The sequence below is a fragment of the Pelodiscus sinensis genome, chromosome Z (assembly GCF_052426305.1).
Source record: "Pelodiscus sinensis isolate ZL-2025 chromosome Z, ASM5242630v1, whole genome shotgun sequence".
Lineage (NCBI taxonomy): Eukaryota > Metazoa > Chordata > Testudines > Trionychidae > Pelodiscus > Pelodiscus sinensis.
Genome location: NC_143085.1, coordinates 3,212,433 through 3,232,609, shown reverse-complemented (window position 1 = coordinate 3,232,609; position 20,177 = coordinate 3,212,433). Strand labels below are relative to the sequence as shown.

The window sequence follows — 20,177 nt, the reverse complement described above, 5'->3', positions numbered from 1 at the left end:
CCAGCATGCCTTTGTCTGTCTCTTTAAATATAGCAGAGTCGAGCTGCTGCCACCCTAGAGACACCATTCCGTAGTTATTTACTGCTTGCTGTGCTTCCTGATGAAAAATGCTCTTTACTCTTGCTACAGTTTTCTTATTCTCAAGAGGAAAATGTTTCTCACAGCCCCAGTTTTGATCTAGGCCTCTAAGTGCTGCGGTAATATAAAAGTTCAATAGTGACAGTATGACCTAAAGTCACCTATATTTGTTGCAGCAGGTCACAGTCGGATTTCAAAAACACCCTTGTACTAACAGCATAAAATAGTGCTCAAGATAAGGGTGTGTAGGTGGGCTCTGTTTTAAAGTTGTAGTTGAACATGGTGTTAAAAGCAATTCAGACTAAACAGGGCATAGAAAAAAGACCACATTTATTGTTGCAACACAGTATATATATACATACATACACACAGTATATATAAAAAGGTTTTATACACATTGTACAAACATTTACATACTCACTTTGAAGAAGGGTTGTAAAAATAAACACTGAGAAGTAAAAAACCTTAGTCCTGAAATATGAATGAGGTAAAACTTCAATGTTTAGAGAGAATGTGCAGGCCTAAGGATGATAAAGGCCGCTGAGTCATATTTCTTTATTTGCTGTGGGTAGGTTGAAATCCCACCTTGTCTCTACTGGCTAAATCTGAAGGAAAGCTGATAAATAGCAAGGATAACTGAGTAGGTTTCTACTTTCTCTTGACTTCCCTTTCTTAGGCAGTCAGAAAAGGCCACTGGAGTTTATTGTGCTACCCAAGATTGTTACAAGACCTAGGCTACCTCTACATTGGCATCCCTTTCCGGAAAAGGGAAGCTAATGTGACGAGTCGCAATTGCAAATCCGCGGGGGATTTAAATATCCCCTGCAGCATTTGCATTTACATGGCTGCCGCTTTTTTCCGGCTTGGGGATAAGCTGGAAAAAAGCGGCAGTCTAGACTCCTACTTTCAAGTAGGAATAAGAGATCCTCCAGAAAAGGGCTTATTTTCCAGAGAATCATGTCTAGACTGCCGCTTTTCTCTGGCTTATCCCCGAGCCGGAAAAAAGCGGCAGCCATGTAAACGCAAATGCCGCAGGGGATATTTAAATCCCCCGCAGAATTTGCAATTGCAATGTGTCTCATTAGCATCCCTTTTCCGGAAAGGGATGCCAATGTAGACACAGCCATAAAGTTTTGCTATGCAGCACAAACCACGAGATCTAGAAGCAGTTACATTTTTGCTCAATTGGAGATACGGTTTGGGAGATGACTAGCATGTGTGAAAGATGGGAAGGCAGACAGGACAAAGACTAGATAAGAAAGAAAATGCACAGCCCTCTTCTGTGTGTTGATTTGCACCAATAGGTAGAGAGTAAAGAAGTGTGAAACAAGCCACAAGCATTGGTTCTGAATCTGGATAAGCTTAAGAACCTGAAATGTTTGTAAAAGTTACAGACACCCAGCCAATATTGTGGGGAGCTAGTGTCTTAGTGAGATCCCAGAGTTAGTAACAATATACGGAGATACAGGGCAGTGTCCAGCACTGAAACCCAGCACCTTTAAAAAACAAACAGGATGTTTTTACAAATCAGTACAAAATTATAAAGAATATTAGTGACAATACAATGCAAACGCTGAAATGCAGGGGCCCTCTCACCTTTATGACTGGGGTGAAGTAGTTCCCACGACCTGGGTGCATCTGAATTTTGTCACAGTTAAAAGTCCCCTTTCAATGCGAGGGAAGTGGCCTTTGGGGGAATCCATTCTCAACAAGGCAGATTGAGCAATGGCAAAGATGGCTTTACTGTGGCCACGTCCACATGGGGAATACCTGTGGGATCCATTTTCTAAGGGGATGGGCCCAGAAAACTACTATCCCAGACTGGCCTCTGGCATCTAACAGTGGGAAGTGTTAACGTAACCAGTGGCAATCATTCTGCATCCTTACTGCCAACACCTAAGTGTGATGGAGGGGCCCTGGAATCTGAAAACAGGCAACCTCAAGCCAGGGGTCTTCTTAAGCCAGGGGTGCAACCGTTGTGTCAGGAGATGGGCACAGCAGGAGGCCAAGAACGGATGGGAGATTCCTCGGTATGAGAGCATCGCACCTTTCCAACAGCTGGAGACCTGAGGAGATGGGAGAATGCCTTTCATCTGAAGAAATTGGAGGAGGGTGCGCAGCTGAAGAAGTCATGGCCAATCTGGCGTGGGTAACCTTCTAGCACTTTCACCTGCACGGGGTCGAACTTCCAGTAAAGCCGGCCTCTCAGGAAATAGGCAAAACCTGTGGCGGAGACAGAGGCGCAGAGATGAGCATCAGAGGAGGCAGAGAAGATGGGGTGTGCGAGGCTCTTCCCTGTCTAGCATTACTACTCCTAGTGTCTGTGCCCCGTAGGGGACTTTATGCTCAATTTGCCAGTAGGCACAAGGGTGGCAAAGGCCCACAGTGAAGGACGGTTCATTAGCGAAGCAGGATGAGGAAGAAGCTCAAGATGCTACAAGATTCATGTCCACTCCACCCAGCTTCTTGACTCCGCAGTGCTCTTTTGGGCTATTTTGTTTTATTACAGTAGCAAACAAAAAAAAATTTTTTTTTTTTAGTTTGTAATATTGTTACAGGACCTGGTTGTAGAAAGATCAAGGAGAGTTGAGAAATCAGGATGAGGCTCTTTATCAGCACAGCAAAGACTTGATGGAAGAGGATAAACTTAAAAAACAACTAATGGTCTGGTAGCATTTTAAAGACTATCAAAACATGTAGATGGTGTCATGAGCTTTCATGACACAGTCTGCTTCTTCAGATGACTGGAGTGCTGGATGTCCAGAACCAAAATAAATGAGGGAAGATGTGTGTGTGGGGGGGGGGGGAGGGGAGGAGAAGGAGAGAAGGAAAAAATGGGAGGGGGGAAACAGAGGCAGAGGGTAGATAAGTATCAAAGAGAAAGCTGAGAATGTATGTTACTGGAAAAACTGGAAAACAACAGATAGTCTAATAGCACCTACAAACTAGTCAGTTAAAAGAGGCAGATAAGAACCATTAGTTAGCAATAGAGAGGAAGAGAACTAAAACCAGATTCTCACAGACACAAAGAACCATTGGCACCTTCATTGGTTGGTTGGTTGATAATGTCCCAGCCATCCAGTATCTTGATTGAAATGTTTCAGAGGGGTGAGAAATAAACTTGTGAATGATTTGTAGTTCCAGTCCTTCTCTGTGTATTTGACTTGTGGAATTGGTCTGTAATGAAACAGCAACTTGGAGATCTCTAAGGGCATGTCGAACTAGGGTGGTTAATGTAGTCATTCGAACTTGCAAATGAAGCCTGGGATTAAAATATCCCGAGATTTATTTGCATGTTCCTGGGCGCCGCCATTTTTAAATGCCCGGTAGTTCAGACTCCCTGCCCGCGGCTACACGCAGCACAGGCTAGGTAGTTTGAACTAAAGCCCCTAATTTGGACTACTGTTACTCCTCATTGCAGGAATAACGGTAGTCTGAATTAGGGGCTTTAGTTCGATCTACCTAGCCTGTGCTGCGTGTAGCCGCGGGCAGGTGGTTCGAACTACCGGGCATTTAAAAATGGCGGCGCCCAGGAACATGCAAATAAATCCCGGGATATTTAAATCCTGGGCTTCATTTGCAAGTTCGAATGACTACATTAACCACCCTAGTTCAAACTAGTGTGGCAGTGTAGACATCCCCTTAATGAGTGACCAGGTAGATTAAAGTATTCACCAACAGGTTTCTGTATGTATCTATAGTATCATGAGCTTTCATGGGCACAACCCACAGTTTTGCCCATGAAGGCTCATGATACTATATATCTTTTTTTGTTAGTCCCTAAGGTGCCACTGGACTACTCATTGTTTTTAAAGTTACAGACCAGCACGGCAACCCCTCTGAAACGTTTAACCATTTCTAAAATAATTCATAGAAAGGAGAGGATATATGGCTTGACATATCTGTTATATCCTTGGATGATAAGGCTGTGTATTGTCATTGTACCGTTTTCAGCAAGGAGCCCTGCCCGGGGAAATGGTAGACTATTTTCTATATCCAAACATCATTATAAGCAGCAAAATGTTGTATGGCATTCAGTCACCTGTGAATCTTTTTCTTCCTTAACTTTTCTTGTGATTACAAGAGGTTTGGGGAGTCTCTCCATCTCCCCCCTCAAAGAAAGTGGCTGCTGTGTCCAGCATGTGTTTTTGGTGTATGGACTAATGGCACTATTATGGTTTTAATTGTTTGATTACATGATCGTCTACAGAATTTATGGTCAATGCCTCTGATCCATTGCAAGCTTACCTGCACGATCTTGACACAAATTGTAACACTCATGTGCTTATTATATTTCTGTTTGTGGATGAAACATTTGTAAAAGTGCTTCACTATTAATAATCCCGATTAAGGTAAATGTCCAAATACCACCGATTCCCTTTGTGCCGGAGATGCAGGAATCCTACACGTGAACCGGCCTCTCTTCGGAGCTGCACTTACCAAACTCATCCTGGAAAGCAGCGTCAATCTCCTGAGGGATGCCACGCCAGTCAGCCATCCTGCGGGGGTGGAGGGTCTCCACCTGACGGGCGCTTGGGTTGAAGCGCCAGTAACTGCCTCCGTGGAAGAAGTAAATCTTGTTCTGCTCTTTCCCCCACATTAAAGCTGCCTGGACTGGAGAAGCAGAGAGGCCCAGTTCCGAGACCAAAGCAGGGCCAGACACACGTCGCTCGCCATCATAAATCCAGTACTGGGAGCCTGAGGACGGGATAAAAGGAGAATGCATGCTGGCAGGGGTGACCACATGCTGTGTATTGCCTAATAGCCGTAGGGTCACCACCGTGTCAAATGAGGTGTCCATGACAGAAAAACCACTAGCACAGCTGGCGCCTTTGCATGGCCATTGAGAGGCCAGGCAACAAGTGGGCAGGGGAGAACAAACTCTGCTCTCGCCTCTAAGCAGGGCGGAGGCCAGGGAGAAAGCCTGCATAGCTACCGCCTTTGCATCTGAAGGATGAGCTGGCCTCGTTCTCTAGGGTGGCCGGGCTTGTTACATGCTGCCTGTTCCCCTGTGGTGTGGGAGAGCTTCCAGCAATGGGGACGTGTACAGACACAGCAGTGAGCGGGCTTTGGTTGTTTTTTTAAAGTGGTTATTGTGGGTCGGTGGATCAAAAAGCATGGGGTTTGAATTGGGCTTTGAATGTGCTGAGGGAGGCCAAGCCATCCTGCCAGCGCTACATCTATTGAGGCTGCTGAGCTTTTAATCTAAGAGGATGATAATGTCCGGGAGGGGAGGTGGAAAGCTGTGGAGTCATGCTGCCAAAGCACAATCCCTGTCTCTTTTATTCTCCCAGTGCGGGCGCGGTGCGGGGAGAGGGAAGGAGAAAAATGGGCCTCACTTGGGCGTGGGGGAGAGAATTAAGTGAGGAAGTAAGATCCTTGTGCACTGAAAATGTGGGTCTACAATCAGTACTGTCAGGCCTGCCAACTTGGGGTAAGGGAGAGGGCAAAGGGGGCAGCTGTCCCAGAACCTGGGGATTCAAAGGGGATCCGGGCTCTCGTTACTGCTTGCTGGAGCAGCAGCCAAAGCCCTTTACCTCTCTGCAAGAGCACTGCTCCATGAGCTCTGGGCTGGGGGGGAATGTGTGCTCTGTGCTCTGGACAGTGCTGAGGGGTGGGAGCATGTAGCCGCACCCCCCACCTTGCCCAAGGAGGCTTTTGGCTCCGCTAAGTATTGTAGTGCCTGAAATTAAACATCCTCTTCTGTGGGACCACATATAAACCAGCTTCATGCTCCCGCTGCAGTGAGCTGTCCACATGGGGCCATCAGCGACGCTGCGGCATAAACAAGCCAAACACAAGCCCTGCGAATGTCAAACTTCACTAGAGAGAGAAACACAGGAAGGCAGGGGAAAAAATGGGGGGAAAAAACCCTACCCCTAAATGAGAGGAGGGGAAATGGTTTTATGTTTATTCTTACTGCAGTATTGCAAAGTGTGGGAAATGGAAATTAAATTTAAATTAATGAAGCATCCTTGAGAGGGCTCTTTTAATTTGTTTATTTAACTGCTGAGTGTAGCTAGGAACCCTTCAGCAAACTATTGCTTTCTTTAAAAACCTCATTGCATGTTTCCTTGTCACTCACTGGAAATCTACAGCTCCCTGTGGCAAAAACACAAAACAAATACCCGTTTCGGGTTATAGCTACTTGTAAGAGAGATTGTCCAGGCTGTGGTGGAGGAAAGGAGAACCACCTGTAAGTGGTTCAGTGTAAGAACCAACTTCTGTGCTGTGGGCATTCAGTCTGCACACAACTGGATCCCATTTCTGGCTGGCCCTTAGGCACTACTGTAATGAACATGATTAATAATACAGTACATCTGTAAGTGTGCATGTGTGTTTAAGTGGGAAGTCTGGAAAAATGAGCAAGAAGTTGTCAAAATAAAATAACAGACAAAAATAATATCTCGAGTTTACATTAAAAGTGCAGTCTTCACTACTCCTAGGCAAGTAATGGTTTCTTGAAGCAACACTCCATACCACTGACCTAGTTAAAATCCTGCCAGTTTTAGCATTCTTAAACTTCTGTTTGCAGATCTGTCTGGATAAGTAGCACCTCTCTAGACCGGCACTCCCTGGTCTGGCAATATCCGTCGTCTGGCATGATGTCCGTAAGCCCGATGTCCATTTGTCATGAGTGTGGCCAAGTTTCCTGTTGTCTCATAAAGTTTCTTTACAGCCACCTTTCCTGGCTCTCAGAGTTCTGCTATTTAGCTCTGATTTACCCCCTCAATGCCCAGTGAGCAGTGGAAGAATTGGCAACGCTGCTAGACAATATTGACCTCCCCTGGTTCAACACATTCTCTGGTTTGGGACAATCGGATTCTGGCTGCTGAGCCATTTGATAATGGTCTGTGAGACAGTGAGTGATGATGTAACACGCATACACACAAAACTGGGCAACAAAACCTGACCAGCCTCTGGATTTTCTCTCCATAATTTAAACTTGGCAAGAGAGTTAAAGAGAACAGCAAGTGTTTATTCAGGTGAAGCAGGGAAAACTGTTGTTCTTGGGATCCAGAGATCCCCCAGGAACACAATTTGGTGTCTGCACTGTTTTTTAAAGTCACTGCACTTAGCAGAGGATGCGTATCTGGTTGCAGGCAGCAGCCCGAGGAATGCAAGGATCTTGTTTAAATTCTGGGCTCTGGTCCAGCTCTCACAATCCCAGCCCCTGTTGTAACAGGAAAGAAGCTGTGCAGATGCTTTGCCCTGGTTGCAGGCACCCCAGGAACTCATGTTAGACAGAGAATATTGAAAGTGCACCAGGCCTCACTTCTTGCACCACCTTTCCTTGGACAGCTGCTGTGTTCCCTTTAGTGGCTGCTCAGGAGAAATTCAGGTGCCACCCAGCAGAGCGCCCACAGCCAGCAACATGTTTTTCTAGTGGTAGTGCACATCTGCACATGCCTCGGTGCACAGAACACAATTTATTCTGCACACAAATGGAAAAATGAGTGGGAACATTGGATGGCTGGTGCAGAAAGTGGGTGGTAAGGCTGTGGCCTGACAACCATCATGTTGGTAAGCCTGTATCATGCTGGAAGCACAATAAGCCTGGCTTGCCCCGCACACCGTTTGGGGTGGGGAATGTTCCTTGTACCCCTCCCCCCACAGGGACACATAGAGGCTCCCTACGATCTAGTCCTATGAGTGTTGGTTACTAACGAGCTTATGCTGGTTTGCAAATTGCACTGTGCACTTGTGAGCCCTTGCATGGAAAGCAGGACTGTCCCGTAACGCCCAGCGGGTGCTTCCAGCATGTCACTGCACTGGACTGAAATACAGACTGCTGGGAGAAGGATGGAACTCACTGCAGGTTTAAGCCGTCTTTGCCCCGGCTCAGGACTTACACTAAAGTACTCTGTGATCAGACCAGAGAACGGGGGCCACTGGCTATAAAACGTGAAACTGACCAAGCTTAGGTTTTTATCTGGAATGAAATGCAGGAATAAACAAATACCCATCAATAGTGGAGAATCAGTCAGAGCCTTTTCTGTTCAATATGCTCGGTTTGTTTCTAAGTAATGAAGGGGAGTCTTAGGAACCCACTGGGCAATGACACTGGAAAAAGAGCTGGCTTGCTCTTCCTCACCAGTTTTCACACCCACAGGATAGGCGCTAAGGGTTGCCTTCATGCCTCATCTCTGAGCAAGGCACGGTTTCAGATCTTCTAGGCCGACACGGGGCAGCAAATAATTGCTCCCATTCCAAAGAAGAAAAGTTTGATATTTGGCTTTGTCTAAAATGAAAGTGAACCCCCCTGCTCCCACTCAGGGCAACTGCTAAAATATTTAAACTAAAGAGAGAGGAAAACAAACAAAGGATCAATATATGGAGAGGGGAGCAGGGTCTTGATGCTGCCCTGGAACCTCTTGGGTCTTGTGTCCCCCACCCCATACAGGAGTTCGTCCTTTCTAGCCCTCTGATCCCGTCTCCGTTCTCACTTACCTTGGAAAAACCAGATATTGCCTCGGGAGTCCTCAAAGGCTGCGTCAACAGAGCCTGGAATTCCCTGCCAATGGCGAGAGGCCAGGGCCGGGTAGCCGGCCTGCAGCTTCCCATTCCTGAGCCGCCAGACGTAGTGCGACTTGAAAAAGAACAGCTCTCCCCGGATGGTGGAAACAGCGTCAAAATCCGTGTCGCAGGCATCAGGCTGCATAGACTGAGAACACCGTACGCCAGTCAGGTGCTGAGTTCCGTGGGGCCTCCTGCCCTGGTGCCAAGCATGGGGGTTACCCTGCCCGGCCCCATGCCTCGCCCGAGGAGACTGCAGATAGTCGCTGCAGACAACCGGCTCTTTCCCCAATAGTATGTGCATCTTCCCCATGCGCCAATGATTAAGACAAGTGCTTGAATCAAGACACTTAGGGGCGAGAAGGAGCTTTAAACAGCAGAAGCCTAAGTCATCCTTGGTGTGGATTATTGCATTGCCTGCAGGAGGTTTGCACTGGGGCGATCAGGACTCTGTGGCTCTTGATATGGACTGGTTTCTTAACATGACAGGAAGCCTGCCCTGGCTACAACCTGGCATTGCATGTGCAAGGGCCGTGCCAGCTTCCCCATGCAGCCCCGCTGGTGAGTCTGTCCTGCTTGGAGATACCTGCCTCTGCTGACACGGATCTCCTGTGCACAGGGCCTGGGGAGCTGCCAGTGAAAAGCGCAGACTAAGAGCGAAGTATTGTTACCACGGCAGTCCTCAGGCCCCTGAACCGGCTCCGCCAACAGACTCCACTGCCCTTGCAAGGCAAGTCTTGCACTCCTCTTCCCCAGGAGCTGCCGCACGTGCTAACGTGAGCCACGCTGGGAGGTGGGCGGGGGTTCAGCCGTTATCAAACCCCTTTCCCTTGCATCCAAGCCTGGAGTAGCCAGCTCCCAGCGCAGCGAGACTCCCACTGGGTCCCTACGCTCCTTGCTCCTTGCTGTGGTTCCCCCAGAGCCTCACTGGGGGGGTGGGAGGGCATTCTAGGAGACTAGCTGGGGCTGCCTTAGTGCCATCGGGGTCACTTGGTGATCGTGGATTCGACACAAGTGCTGTTGGTCACTCACCCCCAGGTGGCTGATCTCATTCGTTTCAATGTCTGGCGGGCTGGGTTCCACCTTCTCCGTCGGGGCTGGCAGGAGTCCGCCCTTTGGTTTCCCATAGAGGTGCTGGATGCCTTGCCTGTCGTCCTCACTCAGGCTCAGCGGGTAGCGGAAGACGTAGAAGGGAGACATCAGCGACTTGGCGACGGCCGTGTGCTGCAGGCCCAGGACGTGGCCAAATTCGTGGGCAGCCACTTGCAGGAGGTCAGTCCCTGCACAGGGAAGAAGGGGCCAGGGTTGTTCCGTGCGCTGGAGGAGAGCCGGGAGGCACAGAGTGCTCACTGTGTGCTCCGTAGGATGGGACCATAAAAAGGGAAATGTGGTTTGCCGGGTTGCTACACACGTCCCAAGCACATGGGGTCCACGGGCCCAGCTCCCCGGAGAATCTTCCCCCTTGCGTGTGAAGGGACGATTCTGCCGGCCCCCAGGAAGCAGGCACTACAGAGGGGTCCACTACATCAGCTTTGCAAAGTGGGGTGCATCTTTCCTCGGTTAGCCACACACACGGCGGGGGTCCCAGCAAGACACCATCCTGCGGAACAACTGGTGTGACCAGATTGACGGTGCCGGGCACCACCCTGAGAACAGCAGTTGCCAGCAAAGGCTGCTACCCAGGCAGCTGGAGATGACCACAGACTGCTTTTGGGTGGGTTGCCGTGAGCGCATGAAAGGCCCAATAAACTCTGGCGTTTTCCCTCCAGACTCTAGCAGGTTTAAGGGAGGACGTGCTTAGGCATAAACTCCTTGAAAATGCCTTTAAAGGGAACATAAAGGGATTTATGGATGCAGAAACAGTCCCCTCTTGGGAGATCTCATTTAGTTCCCAGCTGACTTGCTGCAGGTTCTAAAATTCTAGGAGAAAAGAAGAACTTAAAAGAGCAAATCAAGCAAGAAAGACGCTGAGGAAAGAGTCCTGATGTTTTCTGAGAAGTCCAAATGCAGATTAATTCTTCTCTGCTTTCAGTCAGAAATTGCCAGGTTGCAGCCCAATGGGAGAAGAGTCAGCTAACAGAGCAAGTGCCTCCCTCCCCCATGCTCTGACTGGCCAGGGGAAGGCCGGAGCTGATTTCCCGGCTTACTTGGGGGAGCACAGGGAATGCATTCACACCCTTACAGTCCATAGTTACAAAAAAAGCACACACCCCACCCCAGAAAGTCCTGCGAACAGGCCTGTGATGGAGCTTGGCAAGGTCTGATTCAACAAGTTTTCAAGTGCTCCTCTAATACAGGATTAATTAAGAGCAATATATTAGGACATTTTTCAAATGGCTTATCTAACTTGTGAGAGAGTGGAGAAAATTGATTGCACATGTTCCCAGATTCTCCCATTGGAAAAACTAGTGGGAAGTACCCCAGACATTGCAAAAAGTTACTGGTGATTTATTATCTGGTGTTGGAGTGTTCTTGATGCTCTACAGACAAAAAGCCAGTCCTTGGCTGCAGCGAGTTTACAAACTGTCAGTAAAGTAGAATGGGGAAACTGCCGTGGGCTTCAGTGTTTGTAGGACTGAGCCTTAATACGGACCCAGGCAAGGCAAGATGTACAGGGATATACCCTGCAGGGAAGTGTTAGCTTAGCTGTTTTCATTTTCTTCTCCCTGTCAATCCTGTTGGCATGGAGAAGGATGAGAGCCGTGAGTTACTGTCTGAGCATCTTGCAGAAGAACTGTGGCCTTCGGCAGTGATCTGGCTAGATCCCACGACACCATATGTATTTAGGAAGGTGTTGTGACGTCGATCTCTGAACAATACACTGGTACCCGCCTGGCTCTGTTATTAAAATAGTCAAGGGGCTCCCCCAAGTTAACCATGACAAGTTGTTTGGAGTCAGCGTATTCCCAGGCCAAAGGGAGAGGCTAGCAGCCCATGTGGTTTCCCATTAGAGGCGTTCAGGAAGAAAGGTTTTGGAAACAGATGGTGACTCTGAGATCTGCCTGTTATACTGGAGCCGGGCAGAGAAACACTCCCTCTCAGCATTGTGGGCTTCCTTTCCCTTCATCTCTCCCCCGTTTTATTTTCTAACTGGCTCTGTGGGTGACCTGGTGTTAGAACCCAACTTAACTGCGCCTAGAAAGAGACAAGGACACAGACCATATGAGGTGTCCTCACCTTGGTGTGTGGACAAGCCTCTTCAGACTTCTTCCTTCTGAATTAAATGCTTTTTTAATTTATCTATGGCCATCTCACCCCTGCCCCTCAGAAACATTTCTCCCCTCCCCCGCCATGCCTCTATCTGAATCGACAACACACCTAAGTTGTTCCCAATCGTCCAGGTCTCATCGTAGTCGAAATGGACGTCTCCCTCACGGTGTGTCTTGGGGAAGAAGGCATGCGCCAGGATGCCTCCCGGCCCGTCGAAGGGCAGGTTATCACCATGCCAATACCTGGAGGGCAAGCACAGCGCAATTCAGTGAAACTGTAAGTAGGCAACTTGGGGGAATCTTGAGAACAGCATCTCACATTCTCCACCATCTTGCGGCCTCCCATCCCTGCACACCTTGTAAGGCATCCACACCCTCCACACAAGCCCTGCGCCTTCGTGCAAGGCTGTAGAAACTAGTAGTTTCTCATTGGGTTTATTCCTTCCTCGGTAAAATTCAGGTGAAGATAAGGTCGCCAGGTGTCCGGTTTTGAACCGGACAGTCCAGTGTTTGAGCTTTCTGTTTGGAAAACAAATTGAGAACATAGAATTGTCCGGTATTTTCTATGGACAGATGGAATGTCGATTGTGATGTCAAGTCAAGTGTGTCCAGTATTTTTGTTGAAACCATCTGGCAACTCTAGGAGAAGGCCATGAAATTCAGGTGAGGGCCGTAAAATTCAAGTGAAGGCTGATCAAGCTACCAGTATTAAGGCAGCAGAACTGAACTGAAGAAAACACATTTAAACTTTTTGGACCAAATCCTCAAATCCTCACTCAGGCTCAACTCCTGCTGACCGAGGAAGCCCTGGCTAGAGATGACCAGTGCAGAGAAGAGTAGACAAACTCCCTGAATACAGCCCACATCCTCACTTGGATGGGTTCCACAATTCCTTTTATTAGCTTTGTGTAAATAGTCATTGGAGCCAAGGTTTTGCTCCTGCAAATATTTTTCAGAAAGTGAAGCTCAGGCCTGGCGTCAAGATTTATTTAACGAAGAAACTAAAATTTGTTTTGGGGCCAGAGGTCAGGTCATTCAATCCTGGGAGAGACAGAGGAGCTGGAAGCCGTCAAAACAAGCTCTTGGCCAATGATCCCTGGCTGACGAGTGGTAGCATAAATTAATCAGTGAACAATTTAAATAAGAAGCAAATTAGTAACGTAATTTGTGGTAGGGTGGCACTGAAGGGCTGCAATACACGAGATGCTGCACACACATATTACAAAACAATAGACCTTGCCCAGGCAGCCTGCTATAAAAAATAAGAAAACAAAAGTTTGAAACCAGAGCATGGAACTAACTTCAATGAATAAATAATGTGCTGCCACTTGCGTGACCACCTCTCGTGGGGACTTTGGGCTCTATCCTTTCCACACGACGCCCCATGGGGGAAGAGAGGTGTTTCCTTTTGGGTCAGAACAGCTTCTCTCTCCGTGCTCACCGTGTGAAATCAATCACTATGTCGGCTCGGCCCTCGTGCACTTCGGTGAAAGTTAATGGTGTCACGTCACTCCAGACTTTCAAGGCTTCTGCAATGGTCCGTCTCACTTTAGTGTTTACAAGTTGCCATGGGAATCTTATAATTCTAAAAAGCAGGAGATTGAATGTTTAGAGATAGGAAACCCTAAAAATGTCACAGTGGCCCTACTGGGTCAGACCAGTGACTGCTGTAACCCAATAGCCTGTCTTCCAACAGTAGCCAGTGCCAAATACTTCAGAGGGAGGGGAACAGAACAAGACAATTTATCCAGGGTTCCATCCCATTATCCAGTCCCAGCCTCTAGAAGTCAGGGGTGTAGGGACACATGCAGGACCCGGCTCACTCTTACCTGCTGTCCCAGTGTTGCCCCAAATTTTCAGGTGCCCTACACAGCTCTGGGTACTGCGGATGCGTAGGAACGACCCTAATTATAGACATTAGCAGCAGCAGGGAGTGCCACTGATACCTTAAAAAGGGACGTGAACATCAAAATCACCTTCGCCCACATAGTCACTGTCACAGTGGGCCCCGGATCAGCGCACTGAACCCTGAGTTCACCAACAGCTTGTTGTCAGTATTCACGTCCTCTACGATGCATTTGTCGCCACCACAGTAGGGATGTAAAATTTCGATTTACTGGCTAATCGAATAGTCGAGGCAATTCGCATCGACTATTTGATTAGTCGATAGGGCGCCTCTGCCTCTGAAGTGTAGCAACAGCCCCAGGGGACTCAAGCAGTCCCCCACTGGCCCCGGGCTCCCTGTGGTGTTTCAAAGAGGCAGTTCCACATGGAGCCCGGGGGTCTGGCTCCCAGCTCCATGCAGCGCCACTGCTTTGAAACGCCCCCTTTTCATTTCCCCTCTTGTTGTCTCTTTCTGATAGAGGCAGCTGGGGCAGGAGGAAGTGACTAGCTGACTAGCCTGTCGACTAGTCATTCACATCCCTACACCACAACCACCACTGAAATGGCCATTAAGCAAATGCGACCCTGTCCATCTTCTTTACAGTCCACACTAATTCCATCTAGTGAGTCTTCTGCATTGAATTTTGGTCATTGCACTGGCTGCAAATTGCCATTTCAGTAGGACCACAGGGAATGTCCTCTCCACAAATTTCACCATCAGCTTTTTGTTATTACCAACAATCTCCCATGCAGCAGTGGTTTGCCCCGGGGCCATGTTAGCACAGTAACAGACCTGGACTTTGCCTGCTGAAGAGGACACTCTAGAATTGCTTGGGTTCTAGCACACAGGATACCTGGCTGAGTCCAAGGTGGTGCAAGGAGTTCTGCATAGGTGATTTTGGAACGGCTTTGCAGACACAGGGTATTTTTTGCTAGGGCTTTGGAGATAGAGAGGGAGGCTGTTTGGTGCCTGTGCTAGAGTGGATTGCTGCAACACTAACTGGGAGGGGTATAACCAGAGAATATGAGAATGGGAAGGGACCTTGAGAGATCATCAAGTCCCATCCCCTGCCCTCATGGCAGGACCAAGCCTCATCTCGCATTAGGGGTCGGCAGCCTTTTCAAAGCAAAGAGCCAAACTACACCCAAATTCAGAACAAGTGGTCGGCAAAGAACCAGTATCTGAATGCCCAATGGCACGACTGAAAATACACAACTTAACTTTACTGATAGCTGATATAATGTTTAAGAACAGCATCAATGAAACATTGTACTCACAGACTTTATTTAATGGGACTTCTGCTGCTGCTGGGGGTGCAGTTTAAGAACATAAGAACAGTCAGACTGGGTCAGACCAAAGGTCCATGCAGCCCAGTGTCCTGTCTGCCGACAGTGGCCAGTGCCAGGTGCCCCAGAGGGAGGGATCACAACAAGTAATCCCCATGTGATCCTCCCCTGTCACCCACCTTTAGAGAAACAGGCTAGGGGCACCACTCCTACCCATCCTGGCTAATAGCCATTGATGGACCTAACCTCCATGAATCTATCTAGCTCTTTTTTGAACCCTGTTAAAGTCCTAGTCTTCACCACATCCTCTGGCAAGGAGTTCCACAGGTTGACTGTGCACTAAGTGAAGAAAAACTTCCTTTGGTTTGTTTTAAAACTGCTACCCAGTTTGTGGATGGGGGGTAGTGTTGCAAGAGTCAGGGTGGGAGTGCATGAGGGGCTCAGGGCAGGTGTTTGTGGTGCGTGGGAGGTGCAGGAAGCAGGGCAGGGCAGGGCACTGGGTGTGGGGAAGTAGAATATGTGGGGGGCCCTGTGACCCTAAGAAGTCCCTGCTGACCCATCCCAGCACCATTCAGTATTACAATACACTCATCCCCACCATAATCCCCACTGTTGCCACTAACACCACTGGCCCCTGACCCTGAAAATCACTTGCCAGCACTGTCCGTTGCTACAGCCTGGGGGAAACACAAACGGGGCTGTCCTCTAATCACTGGAAATCCCTGGGCTCCACATTTTTTCAGGAAGAACGTCTCTGGCACGAAAAAGAGGGGATTTTGCGCAAAAAAGAGTCATCTACACAGCCCATTTTTGCACAAAAGCCTCTTGCGCAAAAGCGGCTGCTAATTAATTATGCAAATGAAGCACCGCAATATGCCATTTCATTTGCATAAGCTTTTGCAGAAGAAGGCTACAGTGTAGCCGTAGCCTGGGGGTGCGCGTGGTGCCCGGCACAGACGGGTGCGTGTGAGTAGCGTGGGGGGGAGGGCGCTGCATTTACGGGGTGGGTGAGTGGCTATGGAGGCTGTCACATCGACAGTGAGCATGTGTGTTGTGAGACAGTGTGGGGCTGTCAAGGCTTTTTCCCCACTCTGGCATGATGAATGCAGAAGTGGGGGCCCACAAAAGCACCCCAAAACACTGATCTTTGCAGGCTTTCATATAAAACTTCCCCCCAAAATCTTAAAACCCTAGATTTTAGGGATAAAAAAATCCACTGCTACCATCAAGTGCTTTTGAACCCACAACTGGGGATGGACACTTGAAACCAACCCCAGGGTATCCCGACCTCTTTTCTCCAAAGAGCTTGAAAAAGAAAGAGAAAATACAAACTGCAGCCTGTGGCTGCTCTCCCCTAGTTAGAGGCTTGCAGATCCCACAGACAGATTCTCCAGGACACAGAACTGAACCAATACCGGGTTAATAAAGAAGGAACTTTTATTATCAGAACAATACTCCTGGTACAAGCATAGTTGGCTTGGCTAGATGGTAAGAGCCACCAATTAATAAACTCATGGGGAATTTTCCCATGGGAACAAACTTAGTTACAAAAGAGAGAAAACCCCATTTCTAAATGCACAGACATCAGATTCCCATCCCCAAACCATAAAACAATAAAACCTAAAGGATTTATCTAGACTTTGCCCTACTTACAGATAGTGAAGAGTCTTTTCTTGGAGGGAGACATGTTGTCTGTCCCCCTCAGTATCTGGAGAGCAACTGCCCTGAGACAAAGGAGGGAAAAATCCAACAATTCTTTTGTCCCAGTTTGAAATTCCTACCTGCATTCCTATTGGCCAACTCTACCAGGCTTAGGTAGAGTTAACCCCTACACCCTGGGATTTGCGCTTCCTGGTTCTTGGACAGGTTCCCAGCCTGGACAGGCCTGTCGGGGCCCAAGAAGCGCCCAATGGAAACTTCCTGCCCAGGACTCGCTCCCTGCTGCCAGGAGGGTTCTTACTTGTAGGTGAGGTCTGTCTTCTCCCAGCGTCCTCCCGACAGCACGAACCGCTTCTGCCGGTTCCGCCCGGTCTGCCCGTCTGGCAGGGCAGGGAGGTCCGGTACGCCGCAGCGGGGTGGGTTCCAGATTGCTGCTGGCCCCGCGGTGCCCCTGGAGAAGCCCTTGACAGAGACACCAGTCTCCATGGTATTCACCAAGGAGGAAATCCAGGGGCTTTGCTCCTTCCAGGCATGGTGTTTCCGAGGCCCATCCTAGACAAGAGACAAACAGGGCTGTGACTTTCACAGATGGCAGGAGGGAGCCTGGCCCATCGCTACACAAACCTGCAGCAGCCCCCCCTTCCAGCCAGCGCACTGGCCCCTCCTGATCTCTCTGTCAGGTGCCTCCTTTCTCCTCTCCAGACTGTGCAGCATCCCCACCCTGGTCTTGGTTCTCTCCTTCCCCTGGGCTCTGCTGCTCTCTGGGAAAGACACAGCGGCTCCTGGCCCGTGGCCCCAGTGGGAAATGCTTTGGCAGGAACCAGAACCTTGGGGGGGAAAAGCAGGAGATTGCTAAACAGTAAATCCCCCCTGCCTGTCTCTTTTCCCCACTTGGCTGCTCGCTGTCATTAACCCAAGCACACCATGCTCAGGAATCAGTTTAACTACGCACCTCCCCTTCCCCCCTGCACTTGGGACAGAAGCATCTCTGAGTCCGGACACTGCGTAGGAAAGTGTTGGTCTAGACGGGGATAAGGCAGAAGAATTCTGTGTAAAATCCCTTCCTCCCAGCCCTATGCTTAGGCTGTTCCACCGCCCTTCTCTCACAGTGGCCGTCTGCTCAGCTCTCTCCCTGGCAGCCCAGCCTGGCTAGATAGTAGCTAATCCATTATAGTTCATACATTCAGGTAGGCAGTGAGGCCTAGTGGATAGAATAGTGGACTAAGACCTTGTGGCTGTGTCTAGACTGGCCAGTTTTTCCGGAAAATCAGCGGCTTTTCTGGAAAAACTTGCCAGCTGTCTACACTGGCCGCTTGAATTTCCACAAAAGCACTGACGATCTACTGTAAGAAATCAGTGCTTCTTGCGGAAATACTATCCTGCTTCTGTTCGGGCAAAAGTCCCTTTTGAGCAAAACTTTTGCACCAAAGAGCCAGTGTAGACAGCTCAGATTTGTTTTGCGCAAAAAAGCCCCGATGGTGAAAATGGCGATTGGGGCTTTTTTGCAGAAAAACGCATTTAGATTGGCCACGGCCGCGTTTCTGCAAAAAGTGCTTTTGTGGAAAAGTGTCCTGCCAATCTAGACACTCTTTTCCGCAAATGCTTTTAACGGAAAACTTCTTCGTTAAAAGCATTTCCGGAAAATCATGCCAGTGTAGACGTAGCTGGTGCGTATCCCTCGTTCCATCACCAGCCCGATGGGTAACCTTGGGCAAGCCACTGGATTGCTCTGTGCCTCAGTGTCCCATGGGGATAACACTGACACCTCCTTTCTTTGGGTTCCACCCATGAAAAAGTGCTAGCTAAGAACTACTCACTTCATTATTCCTACCGGGTCACACAGTGACATGTGACAGCGTCAGTATCAGCAGGTGGGCAGATGTTCTGATCCCGTGGCAATGAACATGTATAAATCAGGGGTGGGGGACCTCAGGCCTGGGGGCCGGATGCGGAGATCCCCGAGGCTCAGGGTCTCTGCCCCCCACCAGCACTGCAGGGCCCACAAAATCTACAAGCTTGGGCCCTCCAGCGAGGAGAATGTGTGGAGTGTCTTTCAGCTTCTCAGTCGGGGGCCACACTGAGGGTTTTTTCTGCTTCTCACTTGTGTGCAGCCCCCAACTGATTTTTCAGTGGGTCAGTGGCCCCTGCCCAAAAAAGGTTCCCCACCCCTGGCGCAAATACTTAGGACAGCAGAAGACAGCAGGGCCCGTGGTCTTATACTTAAAATAAGGCCCAGTCTGACTGCCCTCCGTGCCACAGCTGCTAATGACATGTGCTTGATCACTGAACAGCACCCTGGGCTGGCACTTGACATGCAGGGTAGCTGAACCCCCCTCCGCCCCCTGACAGAGAATTGTCTGCCAGAAGTTAAAACGCTGTCGCTCCCAGATGGGTAGCCCCTGGAGGGGATGGGCGCTAACGTTTTCCTTAGGGCTCTAGTTTGCTGTGATTGTTCAATGGAACCTCACTGTGCTGACAGACACCCCCCCCCCCCCGACGCCCCTCAGCCCGGGTCTCTCAGGTGCCAGCACTGGCTGGCTGGCTATGGAGGGAGCTGCCGTTTAATCCCCTGCATCACCCTCTCTCTGTCCCAGCACAATAGTGCCATTCACGGGGGCTGCAATGAAGTGTGAAGCCCCGGGCATTAATTCCGCCATCGCGGCTCACATCTATGTCGCTGCCCCGGGCCCTCCGGCTGGGCAGCAGGGACAGACACAGGAACTTGGCAGGTCACGCGAAGGCACGTGGCTTCTAGCATTGCTCCACCCGCCCGCCCTGGCCCTCCTCCACCAGCCAGGCACTCCTCTCCCTCGACGGCAGCCTGCCGCCCGTGCTGGAGACACCAGAGTGAGTCTTCCTAGCCAGCGAGTCGGTCCGACCTCCCCCAGCAACCACCACCAGCTCCACCAGGAGGCACGGCAGCGGCTGCACGACTCCCAGGAACACGATGCTCTGCACTTCGGCTCAAGCCACCAAGAACTAGAGTGGGGGTGGGCAATCGCAAATGTTGGTTGTGGCCAAGGGCCAGCTGACCCCGGAAGGGGTGGGGCTGTGGGTGGAAAGGGGGCGGGGCCTCAGGCAGAAAGAGGGCGGGGCCTCAAGCAGGAAGAGGTGTTTCCCTCTAGGCCCCATACACCCCTGGTGGGGGGAGGAGACTTTGCAAAGTCCCCCGTCCCCTGGCCAATTGGTGCTTGGGAGCAGAGAGCGCACGAAGTCATTCGCTGTCCAAAACCGTCGGGGCGCCCTCTAAACACCAAGCACCCCTGCTGGGGGGAGGGACCTGCCAGCCGCTTTGAACAGTGGATGACTCTGCACACTCCCCCGCCCCTGGGTCTCCCTTGGCCTGGAGGCAGTGGTGCGGCAGGATGACCGGGGGCCGGATCAAACCGCTTGGCAGGCTGGATCTGGCCCACGGGCCGTATCTTACCCACTCCTGAACTAGAGCTTTGAGATGATTTATGACGAAGAGGAGGCAGGGGTCCCCTGGGCTCCCTCCCACGCCCGCAGCTCCCAGGAGCAGAGCCTGACAGAGCACAAAGGGAT

At 49.9% G+C, this 20,177-nt stretch overlaps 1 protein-coding gene across 2 annotated transcripts in view; it reads right to left on the bottom strand.

Annotated features, from left to right (window-relative positions):
- Nucleotides 1-391: 391 nt before the first annotated feature.
- Nucleotides 392-20,177, bottom strand: part of MMP11 (matrix metallopeptidase 11) — a 35,447-nt gene continuing 15,661 nt past the window's right edge. The window contains exons 2-8 of one of the 2 annotated variants that reach the window (XM_089775157.1): nucleotides 16,936-17,186; nucleotides 13,246-13,389; nucleotides 11,914-12,047; nucleotides 9,628-9,875; nucleotides 8,530-8,743; nucleotides 4,519-4,776; nucleotides 392-2,301 (exon numbers count right to left, since the gene is read on the bottom strand). In XM_089775157.1, coding sequence (XP_089631283.1) covers nucleotides 2,168-2,301; nucleotides 4,519-4,776; nucleotides 8,530-8,743; nucleotides 9,628-9,875; nucleotides 11,914-12,047; nucleotides 13,246-13,389; nucleotides 16,936-17,186 — 1,383 coding nt within the window. In that variant the 3' untranslated portion in view covers nucleotides 392-2,167. The remainder of the gene's footprint in view (nucleotides 2,302-4,518; nucleotides 4,777-8,529; nucleotides 8,744-9,627; nucleotides 9,876-11,913; nucleotides 12,048-13,245; nucleotides 13,390-16,935; nucleotides 17,187-20,177) is intronic. The other variant, XM_089775158.1, reaches the window with a different exon arrangement.